The following is a 12,256-nucleotide window of genomic DNA, read 5'->3' on the forward strand; positions in this document are numbered from 1 at the left end:
ACTACTTTTAACTTTGTTTCTTATGCAAATTAAATTACCTACCCATGTGTGGTTTCTCTCTGTTATTGCATACCTTTTAACTAACTGAGAAAGTCCAACAAATGTGACAGAGGGCTGATAGTGTCACATGCATTAGCTTCTAGCTATTTCGTGGAAAGGGATGCTTGGGTAAAGAAATTAGAGTATTATCTTATGCCAGAAAAACTGTAGCACACAGTTCACTCATTAGACACCATCAAATCTGAATATTTGAGAAATATTGCTGCTCTAACATGAAGAAACTTTGGCTGGAGTTTGCATCGTGCTAAACATCAAGGAGTGTAATTACAAGCTACAAATCTATAGGAAACCTTGTATCTTTGTTTCCACAGTTCTCAGAACAACTTTCATTATGTCATACTATTGTACTGAAAACTGTACAAAATGTTTCAGTCACTGATATTATAGTGAACTATTTATAGATTTTTCTTTCTTTTCCTTATAACATCCTTGCCTCACATGCAGCAAATTGGGCAGGCATCTAAGCCACCACTTGCCTTCAGACCAGGATGGAAAGTAAAACGATGTGAGCTGACTTCTACATGCCTGTCAAATGCATTTGTGAATTGCTGTGTTAAACTGACTTGTTCTGTACATGGGATAAAGCATAATCAAAATGTTACTTATTCAGCGCACCTTTCCTAGCAGAAGTACATTTCAAGTACTTTCAGTTGATCTTTCAGTCAATAATTTGGAGGAAGGGATACTTAAGAGGTATGAATACTGTAGCAATATGAAAAGCATTTATTTCACTTTTTTATCATATTTAGAAAAAATATTTTCAGTTGGAAATAAGCTTGAGAGGTAAAAATCTCTTGAAGCCATCAGTAGCTGAAAACAGTGAGGAAATGCTTAATCTGCCCTAACTCTGGAGTTCATCTGTAGAACCTCTGTATTAAATACTCATACGTTACTTGTTCTACAGACCTTATGGATCTTGGCTGCCCTTGCACTTGCCAGTCTGTCAGAAGAACAGTTTATCTACTTCTGGGAGTAATGATAAGATCTCTTAACAAGCTTTAATAAAACTTTTTTCACAATGCCCTTGAATACTGTAAAAGACTATGGATATGGCTTCTCAAGAATCACTTAGTTACCATCATGTCTTGTTATGCTAGCCACATACTCTGTTTAACAAAATTGTTGAGATTTTGTTATGTTTACGTGTTTTGGTCCTTCAAGAGCCTTCTGCATATACACACCCTTCACATGTGTTACTGTCAATGATACAATGTTCACTGCATTATTTCTTAAGATACTCTACTGTCCTCACCTCATGACCACTGTATCGTATTAGCAGAGCCTTCCCACTATGTATTTATTCCAGAGCACTACTGATATTAGAAGTCTTGCAGCTCTTGGAGGCTGCCAAACTTCTCTCTGCTGGAGGCCTGGCTTCCTCACTTCTAGAAATAACGTGTCCTTCGTAATTTAGGAACACTCACTGGAGATGAGCTATTCCATGGTAACCCTCTGCTCTACCCCATGGCAAACATGCTAGCTATCCTTTGAGTAAGGTCAGTTGTAAAGCCTCTCCTTCACCCTGGATTAAGAGCACTCGCATGATATTTAGAGGCCAACAGACTGCGATGCCATGTTGTGCAGCCATGTAGCCCACCTGTCTCTTCTCCCATATGAGCCCCTGGCTCGTGCAAGCTGCCCATAGAGTGGTTCACATCCCCCTCTCTCAGGGCATCTCTCCAACATTGGCAGGCCCAGGCCACCTGTTTCCCCATTGCCCCATTCTGCAGATGCTGGAGGCGTGTGGGACTCCAGCCACAGCCCTCAGAGCCAGACCTGGAGCTATGTGAGGCACTGAGGCATGTGCCACATGGCCGCCACCACCCTGCTTCCCTTTGCTTTGTGCTATGCAATGGCTGCTGGGTTGGGTGGCAGATGCCTGAGGTGAACCCCTGGGGATATAGTTGGGTGTGCTGTCCGTCCGTCCGTCCATCCATCCATCCATCCATCCATCCATCCATCCATCCATCCATCCATCCATTATCCTCACATCCATATACCCGTCCGTCCGTCCGTCCTTCCGTCTGTCTGTCTGTCTATCTATCCGTCCGTCCGTCCGTCCGTCCCCGGGCCGCCTCTCCGCGGATCAGCCAGCAAGGGGCGCTGGGCGGCGGGTTTGCGGGGCGGCGGGTTTGCGGGCTGCGGATCACCTGCAGCAGCGGGGGGGCCGGGAGCTCCGCCCTCCCCCCCCCGCCGTTAATCGCATCCCCCTCCCCCTGTGCCAGGCACTGGCACTGAGGCGGCCGAGCCGCTCCGAGCCGTGCCGAGCCTCGCCAACCTGCTGCAGGCGGGCGGGCACCCGCACCCCGCTCGCAGCCGGGGCCGGGCTGGGGCTGCCGCCTCCGCCATCTCCGCACTTGCCCCAGCCCGGTAGGGCGGCCAGCCTTCGGCCGCCTCCTCCTCCTCACCGGCAGCCACCGCCGCCGCCCGGCAGAAAGACAGAGCGGGGGAGCCATGGCCGAGGGGGGCGAGGGCGAGGACGAGATCCAGTTCCTGCGAACTGTAAGCGCCGCGCCTGCATCCCCCTCCTCCGCGCTGGGCGACGCCCGGGATTTGCCCTGAGAGGGCACCGGGACCCGGGGGGGTTAGGGGGGATGCTGCCGGGTGTGGGGGGCTCCGAGCTGCCCCCCCCGGGGGGGGGTTAGTGGGGTTGGGGAGCGGGGAGCGGCGGTGCCGCGGTGCGGGGGCGGCCCGGGGGTGGTGGGGGGCGGGCAGGGCTCCCCCGCCGCCTGCCCGCAGGTATCCGCCGCTCCTACTGCGGGGAGTCCCCGGCTTCAGGCTGCGGTCGCGCTCCTCGTGTGAAAACAGGTTTTATATATTAAAAAAAAAGAGTGGCCTCTCCCCTCGCAACCCGCTCCGCAGCAAGGTTTCCGCTAACTTGCGGGGCGCCCTCCTCGCTGAGCACGGACTAACCCCTTTTCTGGTGTGGGCATCCCTTCCGTACGCCTGTCTTCTTCAGTCCCGAGCACGTCAAGCGCTAGAGCACTTCTTCCCCGAGTTTAATTAATACGTCGGGACTGCCGCTTTTTACGCTTCTCGAGGTTATTTGTCTTCTAGCGACGCTTTTATTTACCTGCTGGGCCATCTCCCAAGTGCCGCTTGTACGCACAGCCCCAGCAAGTTTTGTAGATGGGCATATTTGCATGGTGCTGTACGCACGCCCTGTCACAGCTTTTGGAAAAATTGCTGAGATGTTTGATAGGATGATATAGAGACACTGAGACCATGTGGTACAGCTCATTTTCCTTTTTATTTAGTGCAGTCTGACTTAGAAAATGTTCATGATATATGTCTTGTAAGAAAATGCATAGAAAGGAGGGGGAAGCAAACCATGTAGATAACGTATGTGAAACACTTCATCTGCTGTTGGCAGCATTATGAATCCTGGATCTCGGTGGTCCTAGCTTTATTTCAATCAGAAACTGGGAGATAATAGATAAATTTCCTGTTAAAATATTTTGAGTTCTTGGAAGGTCTGGTTAGGCAGGGAATACAGCTGTTATGCAACACTAGCATGAAAATTGTTGACTTTTTTTTTCCCCTCTCAGCATTATTTGACTTGTATTGTAGCATTTTATAACACCTAAAGGCAAAACAAAATACTTCTTTGAAGGAAAATGTGCCATTCAATTTATGAGTTTTATTGTTAGTCCTTTTGCTGGTGAACATTTCTGGGAGACTTGTACCATCACAGGCAGGCTTACTGCAGGTTTGAATGTTAAGCGTAGCTCATGGAAGTGCTGTTATCTGAATGCTTAATAGGGAAAGAGAAGCAGGGAGCATGCTAATACTGCTCTGCACAGACAGAGTGTTACACCACAGCACCTGACAGCAGCAGCACATTATGTAAAAACAACCCTCCTGATAATGTGCGTCAGGCTTAGCAGAGATCTGGCAAACATAGCCTTAGACCATCCTGGACGTTTTTTTAGGATGTCGTACTGGTGGAAAAATGACCTTGAACAGGGTAAACTGAGGCACAGGGAAGGCTTTTTGTGTAGTGAAATAAAATAATAATAATAATAAAAATAAATAACATTTTTGCATGAAGTAGTGAAACTTAAATGTGTAGTTATTTGTAAGTAGTGAGTTTTTTACTTCTCTTTTGTTGGAGTTATGAACGTTGCTTGGAGAAGTCAGTTGCTTTAAGATGTAACCTGTGTAGTCTTCCTTCTGTCCTTAGAAAGTTTGGATTAGCTTTCTGTAAAGCTATTAGGTATGTGTAAATTTCTGGATGGCATTGATAGAAAGCACTCGAAATCAACTGTTACCTGATAATTGCTGCAGTTTCTCTGCTGAGTTATTTATTTTTGAAACAGTAATTAGGGACAGATGGATTCATGAATGTTTTGGTAGTTAAAATAGAACTTTTCAAAGAACACCTTATGCAAGCAAAAAAGCTTTCTGTGCTCTGAATACCTTAATCATGACATCTGTAGGCCCACTACATATAGACAGTATTTTCTGTCTTTTGATAGCTCTGGATAAACTTCATGAAAATTCAGGTTCTCTTTCTGATGTTGCAAAATTACTGTAGCTGTCTTTAGAGTTTGCCCTGGAATTTAAGCACAGTGTATTTTTTTTTTTTTTTTATGTTTAAAGAGAGATTAAATTTTCTTCAATAAAAAGATGCCTTTCTTTGCAGTTAGCTATTAAACTGCATTTATGTTTGTAATTTACATGTTGATTGCTAATTTTCTTTTGTGTGTGTCTGTGTCTTTTTCTTTCCTCTACACACGTTCCTGTTTCACCCAACAATTCCTCTTCTCTTGGTGCTGTTTATCTTATGAAGATGATGATGATGATTATTATTTTATTAATAATAAGGTGACATCATGCATTTGCTCCTACAAATTTGCTGCTAGGGTGAATGTCTGTTTCAGTTGGGAATGGTTTGATATGTCACTTCTGAAAAGTGAACATAACCTGTTAATGCCCTGGGTTTCTGGAGGTGTCAGTTCCTATATTGATCGAGACAAACCCAGACAGACTGGAATTCAGCCCTTCTCCAGGAGGTTTTATATAGTCCTGTGAATTATAGACGTCTCCACAGACAGTGGTCTCCTCATTACTTTGCTGAATATGGCAGGTGGAGGTACCCTTATGTTACATGTACCCATTTTTAGGCTTGGATTTGCATTCCCCTGACCTCCCACTAAAGGCATGCATGAGTTGCAAGGGGAGTGAAGAGGAGCAAGTATCCTGCTTTTGGTTTTATTAGTTGTATGTCTGGAGGATCGCCACCTCCCTGTAGAGGATTTATTTATTTATTTATTTATTTAATATTACAAAGGAGAAAGATGTGTACAAAATAAACTTTAATTGTTTATTCTTTATGTTGAATAACAAAAACTGTTTATAGTTAACAGGGAAATGACTAGTTTACTTCTTTTCTTTTGTTTCAGGATATATAATTTATCAAAAGGGAAAATAATTCAGAGCTCCACAGGAGAACAGAAAATGTATTTGCCTAAATGCATAGGCTCCTTTCATAATGTGTACGTTCAAGGACTGACTTTTGTGGTTCAGTACGCACATAAAGGCCTTTGTGTGGAGGGGTGTTGTGGAGGATAGGGTTGAAACAGTAGCAGTATTTCAACAAAATACTGCCTAGGGGTATCCTTTACACTGGTTAAAGATGTCCTGAGTTTTGGAAGCAATTATGTACCAATGAGTGATGAGATGTTGCAATTCAGCTATTAGATCTCAGGATGTTCCTGATGCCAGTACATCTGTTTTCCTGGAGCTGTGGAGTTCCTTGCATCAGAGACAGGTCTTCTTTAAGATGTTTATGGTAGGTGACACCATCAAGACACACTGAAGTAAGTCTGATGGGGTTATGGTCTTTCTCACTGTCCTGTAAGACAGTGGAGGCTAACGTGCCTGTCAGAAATCAGAAGCAGTCAGTGTGAGCAGCACATTTTCCACAGGTTCTTTGAAGTCACTGTCTCTTTTTTTTTTCTTTCCTTTTCTTTCCTTTTCTTTCCTTTTCTTTCCTTTTCTTTCCTTTTCTTTCCTTTTCTTTCCTTTTCTTTCCTTTTCTTTCCTTTTCTTTCCTTTTCTTTCCTTTTCTTTCCTTTTCTTTCCTTTTCTTTCCTTTTCTTTCCTTTTCTTTCCTTTTCTTTCCTTTTCTTTCCTTTTCTTTCCTTTTCTTTCCTTTTCTTTCCATTTTTTATTAATTAGAATGCTGATGTTGTTCTGTGCTCCCTGCTCCGCCCCCCTATTTGTTTAATAAGGTCTCTTGCTTGTGTGAGTGTGTTCTGTGCTGCATTATCTTGTACATGGACTTAATTGTTCTGAGTACGACTATGACTGTCAGAGGAAATTGGAAGGATACTTTCCAACACTGGAAATGTACTTCTAAATGAAGTTAAATGTTGTTTAGGTTTGATGTGCAGAAGATTTTGCTAACTCAGTGCTAGGATTTTGTACTTCAGATGATAAAAGAATGGAGTTTGTGGCAGAGAATTTTTCTTCGCTCTGAAATGAAGAATGTGGTTCAAATGTAGTTGTGTTTGAAGGACGGAAATTCTGTGATTCCAGAGTCACTTCTGTTGCAGATATTCCTCCTTATAAAAGCATTTAAACAAGGACTGCCACTTCAAATATGATTAACAATCACATACTTAGGTGCTATCATGAATGAAGATGGAACTACAGGACAAAGAAAGAAGCTGGACAAACCGGATCTTAAGATTATTTTAAGATGATAAGAAATGAAACATGAGAGGATTTGTTTCTATGTGTATCTCTTGGTGAAATAGAATAGAAATTATTTTTTTTTTCCTCTACAGTGCTTTTCAGTTACTGTTTATCTTTAAAGTATTTTTTTAAATCATAATATGTAATACCTTTGATTCTGTTAGCTGCAGTCATCAAATGTACAAATGCAGCTGCCAATGTGCACTGAGAAAAATGCACAAAACCAGCCTTGGATATTAGGAACGATCTTAGAAGGCAAAAACATTGAAAGACGATTTGGCTAGCCTTTGTTTATGTTGAAAGCTATTCCTTGTAACTGTCTGTGTGTGACTTCTGAAGATTCACCAGGGACTGGCACAAGAGACCACTGTTTAACAGCTCATGTGAGAGATGGTGTGGCTGCCATTGCAGTGTCTGTACTTGCCTCTCTAAGGCACTGCACTGCAGTATGGATACTGAATCCACTCTCAAATTCTGTTTTGGAATTGAACTGGACAGACTGTGTGTAGTGAATGCATTTTAGCTAGGACACTTAGTCCATTTCTTATTTGAGAATTGTGTGAATATTTTGCATATCAATGTTTTAATTCCTAAATTGTTAGACAAACATTCTATACCACCCTTAGAGTGATTATCACTGGATAAAATCAGTTGTTTGCTCCGTGTACTGTCTTGTCTGGTGTTTTGCATCTGGAGGTTGTCTGTATGGGACACATGAGGAAGCTCCATAGCAAGCAGCTGGTCCACCAGAGAGACAAGTTTCTTGCTAGAGTTAGCTGGCTTGTGTTTTGATGCATAGAGAACTCCTCTTCCTTTCAGTGCCTGAAAGTGTTATAATGGATGGTGCTGCTTAGCATCATGAAGGCCCAAGGAAAATCTATCACAGGAACTTGAGCTGTGGATACATTGTAAGGAGAGAATTCCATTATAAACACTGATTAACTTCTGACCGAAGACTTAGCACAATTTCAAGAGCTACATCTGCCTTGGACTTCTTTACTATAATGCTACATTATTATAGGTGTATTTTAAAGGTGGCTTTCCTTTTATATAGCTGTGTGGAAAATGCGCGTGATGCTTCTAATTCAGGAAAGTACACCAGTTCTTGTGCAAAGATAAGGGTGTGTTGAAATATTTCTCTGAGTCAAGATAAAAGATAGGCAAGTGACCATATGGGAGAATAATGAAAGTGGGCTGCATCCACGAAGTACATGAATTAAACTAAAAATACGGAGATCTTTTCCTCCTGATTTTTTTTTTTTTTTTAACTTACAGGTGTTATGTATTAAAACTGAGTTTTGGTTTTGTTTTCTAAACTGTTGATTAAATTTACTGAATTGGCTCTAAAAGTAGACTTTGTTATGTGTGGACAGCAAAAGAGAAGTTAGAAACTATCTGTGTGTGTAGGTGCTGGGCTTTCCTATTTTTCCTGATAAAACGTAAGTGACATAAATTTGTTCCTTTTTTGTGTCACGGTACTAGTACATAAATAACCTTTGTTGAACTGGTAAATGGACACATTTTATAAGGATGATGAAAGAAGTTTAAATTTTTCTTCGTGGTTGTTGTGGTTTGAACTGTGGTTGATTAAGATTAAGGAAGTCAGCAATGTACTTGCTATATTGTCCAAACATTTTTTTTCTTAATCTGTGCACAAAAAGAATATCTCTTTAGTCATTATCAAACAGTTACTTGTAATGCTATGGAGAAGTCTCAGAATGAAGCCCTGCTGTTGTAAATATGTACCACACATTTATTAGGTACTGATAAGAATGTCTAAAATAAATACATTAGTCAAATGAACAAGTATTTTTTTTATTTTACAACCACTTGTTTAAAAAAAGATGGCTTAAGATGGCTTATGTTTGTAATGGTTCCCCTGGTCACATAGGGTAACGAAGTGCTGTTTGAGGTCTCATGAGTGAAACTTGGATCCCACCAAAGGCAGAACTATTGACTTCAGAGGAACCAGGTTTTCATCTCCTGACTTTGTTTGCAGGCAGACTGACTACAAATGTGTGCCTAATAGTTTTTACCGTGTAAATGTCAGTTTGCTTCTGAAAACCACAAAACTCTGGAAAGATTCAGTATTCTGATTGGAATTGCTTCTAGTTACAACGTTGTTAGGAGACTTTCATTGTTGTCTATCGGATGGATCTTCTAGTGCAGCATTTCTGGGAAATCAAGCTCTATTAATATCTGGAGATGGCTGTCCCTCTAAAGTGGAAATAAAATTGCAGGAATTCTCTGTTTTGTATTGGTCAGGGGCTTTCTCTTTTATACATCATAAACAAGAATTTTGCTATTGATTGCAAGGGGACACTTCCTCAAAAGAATAAATTCTCAAGACAAATAACCACTAGGGGCAAATGAGTAATGTTTTCCCATTAATACCATTTTCGACTTCATCTTTGAACAAAAGTGCAAGAAAGTTCTGTATCTCAAGAGAGAGTTTACTACTGATGTATGAGATAAGACTATCAGAAGCTGGGCTCTGGCTTGATTGAGCTACTTGGTTTGAATTTTCTCCCCAAGCATTGAGCGTAGGTGAATAGAAACAGTTGTTATTGAAGTACATAATCCAGACACCTTAACTTTTTAACAAACCATAACTTTTGTCCAAAGTTATGCATATGCATTGCAAAGAGCTATTTAATTTGGGTTAACTTTTCCTTTGTTTGTATGCATTTGCATTTATAACATGAATTCTTGAAGTAAAATTAATGTTATCCACAAGTAGTAGGAAGAGGATATGATATTTCTGAAGAAAATTAAACAACAACAAAAAAAAAAAACAGGGCAGATTTTTCAGTCATCGTATCTTGTCACTGCTTCCTTAGATTAAGAAGCTTTAAAAGATGCTTTCATGGCATGTGGCAAATAAAATAACAACCTAAGAGTAATGTATTTTCTCTTAATGAAAGCTGAAAATGTGAAACCTGTTATTTCATCTTTCAGGCATCTTGAAAACACCCATTTTAAATCTTAACCGTGGTCAGAAGGAAGTGAGAAGAGAGCACTTGAATTATTTATGCAGTTTATACCCTGGAAATTCTCCCAATAGCAAAACAAGAATAGCATAGCCTGGCATAATTCTCTGTCTCTTGTCAAAATCCTACAATAATTATAAGACCTATACTACATTCTGCAAGTGTATGATACTGAAAGCCATGTCTTGCTGTGCTTTGTGCCCCACTCTGGAAGACCCCTTGAAGGGGATGCCTGATGCACGTCAGTAAATGAGAAAAGGCACAAAGGGACTAGTTTAGGTAACAGCTGAAGCCTTTTAAAGGCAACCATAGCAATGCAGAGCTACTGCAATATTCTGTGCCCATCAGGGGAACAGCAATGATATTTCTTTATTGTCACTGCCAATAAACAGAACAACTTAAGAGAATCACAGAATTTCTAGGTTGGAAGAGACCTCAAGATCATCGAGTCCAACCTCTGACCTAACGCTAGCAGTCCCCACTAAGCCATATCCCTAAGCTCTACATCTAAACGTCTTTTGAAGACTTCCAGGGATGGTGACTCCACCACTTCCCTGGGCAGCCTGTTCCAATGCCTCACAACCCTTTCAGTAAAGAAGTTCTTCCTAACATCTAACCTAAAACTCCCCTGGCTCAACTTAAGCCCATTCCCCCTCGTCCTGTCACCAGGCACGTGGGAGAACAGGCCAACCCCCACCTCGCTACAGCCTCCCTTGAGGTACCTATAGAGAGCGATAAGGTCGCCCCTGAGCCTCCTCTTCTCCAGGCTGAACAAGCCCAGCTCCCTCAGCTGCTCCTCGTAGGACTTGTTCAGTAGAGCAACCACTGAACAAGTGGCTCTACAAGAGCAGCCACTGCCTGCAACATCATCACAGAAAAGATCATCCCAGTTTTCTAACAAAGACTAGCAGGAGCTTCCACCTACTTCTATGGCAGCATAGCTTTATGCTGTGCTCACTTCTTAGTAAGCCTGAGCTTCACTAACTAGTTGTGTATTCACTTGTGAAAGAAACCTTTCTCTCTGTTTTTTTTTTCCTTCCTAATAACAGTGATGTTTGATGTTACTTGTCAGGTAAGTGTTCTTCAGATATGCTGCTACTCCCAGGGCCCAATGATATGTAATGCAACTATAGGTTTGAACAGACACATTTGAGACATATTGTGATTTAGTGGAAGCTTTGCTTAGCTTCTCAGCATTGTTTTAAAATAAAACAACAACAACAACAACTCCATTTTGCACTGACAAAAATTCTTGTAGAAACATGATGTAGATTTCATTTTGATATAGAAGTTTCCTGCAATCCTATGGAGGAAATGCTCTTGTATTTTGGATAGTTCCAAGATATTATGTGTGGTGTTATGCCTCCAAGTCCACATCAGAATTGCATTAGCGGTGTCTTACACGAGAGTACTATATTCAGTAAGCTATACACTGGTTAATTTGCAGTTGCTTTTCTTGGAACTTTCAACCTCTGAGTCCAGCATTTTTCGTTTGATCTCTCTTGTTTTTCCTTTTTATTATCGTAGCTGCTGAGACCTCTCTGTCTTCTGGTATTGGGTTTGATTGCTCTTCCTGATACAGTTTGACACACTTCAACCCAAGTCTGTGGCAGAACTTGCTACTGTCTTTATTTATTAATTTAAACGTTCAAACTGGTAGAAGGATGTTTTCCTGAAGGTGGCTCTTAAACTTGGAATTTGTTTCTTTTTTATTTTTTTTCCTTGTTGTCTTGATATGACAAATGGCAAGGACAAGGTCTTTTTTTTTTTTTTTTTTTTTTTTTTTTCCTCTTACAGAACAGGAAAATAACTATATTAAAAATGTCACATCAAGTTTACCAAGTAGGTAAACAAGTAGATTGATAACATCTGATGCTTTTGGAGTCCTTCAGCTCAAAAATCCTTAATTTTAGCTGTACAGCATTTGATGAGAAAAGGAGGGATGTGTGAGGGAGGGATGTCAAATCTCATACTGAGTTTTGTCATCCTCTTGAGAGGTATACCTTGGTGCCTGGCTTTTCTCCAAAATAAAACAGATGTTTATGACTAGAAATTTTAACTCTGAGTTTAGGTTCATGTAGGTTTTTTTTTTTTTTTTTTTTTTTTTTTTGATAATGAAGGAGAAAAATAAGAATTATGTTGTAAGCTTTTTGTGTTCTTAAAGATGAAGAGAAATATATATATTTCTTTTTCTAGGAGAAATGCAGCTAAAAAAATACACAAAAAGCACTGTATAGCTGCAGTTTTAAGTACTGGAGAACTTACACATCTTTATTGACTGCAGCCAGCTGAGAATGGAGATGTTTACTTTAATTTAGGAATTGTCATACCTGTTTGAATCATAGAATGGTTTAGGTTCGAAGGGGCCTTGAAGATCATCTAGTTCTGTTCCCCTCCTCCCCCTGTTGCCCCCAGCAGTCATAATATACTGATAATCAGTAGATGAATAAGATACGTCAGGCTGCAATGTTGGTATATTTTATTGAGAATGTTACAGGCATCAC

General features: G+C 41.0%; 1 protein-coding gene across 13 annotated transcripts in view; it reads left to right on the forward strand.

Moving 5' to 3' along the window:
* The first annotated feature begins 2,391 nt into the window (after positions 1–2,391).
* Positions 2,392–12,256, forward strand: part of RYR2 (ryanodine receptor 2) — a 415,779-nt gene continuing 405,914 nt past the window's right edge. For all 13 annotated transcript variants that reach the window (XM_032184912.1, XM_032184915.1, XM_032184916.1 and 10 more), the window contains exon 1: positions 2,392–2,562. In XM_032184912.1, the coding sequence (XP_032040803.1) occupies positions 2,515–2,562 (48 nt within the window). In that variant the 5' untranslated portion in view covers positions 2,392–2,514. The remainder of the gene's footprint in view (positions 2,563–12,256) is intronic.

Source organism: Aythya fuligula, chromosome 3 (genome assembly GCF_009819795.1).
Source record: "Aythya fuligula isolate bAytFul2 chromosome 3, bAytFul2.pri, whole genome shotgun sequence".
NCBI classification, from domain to species: domain Eukaryota; kingdom Metazoa; phylum Chordata; class Aves; order Anseriformes; family Anatidae; genus Aythya; species Aythya fuligula.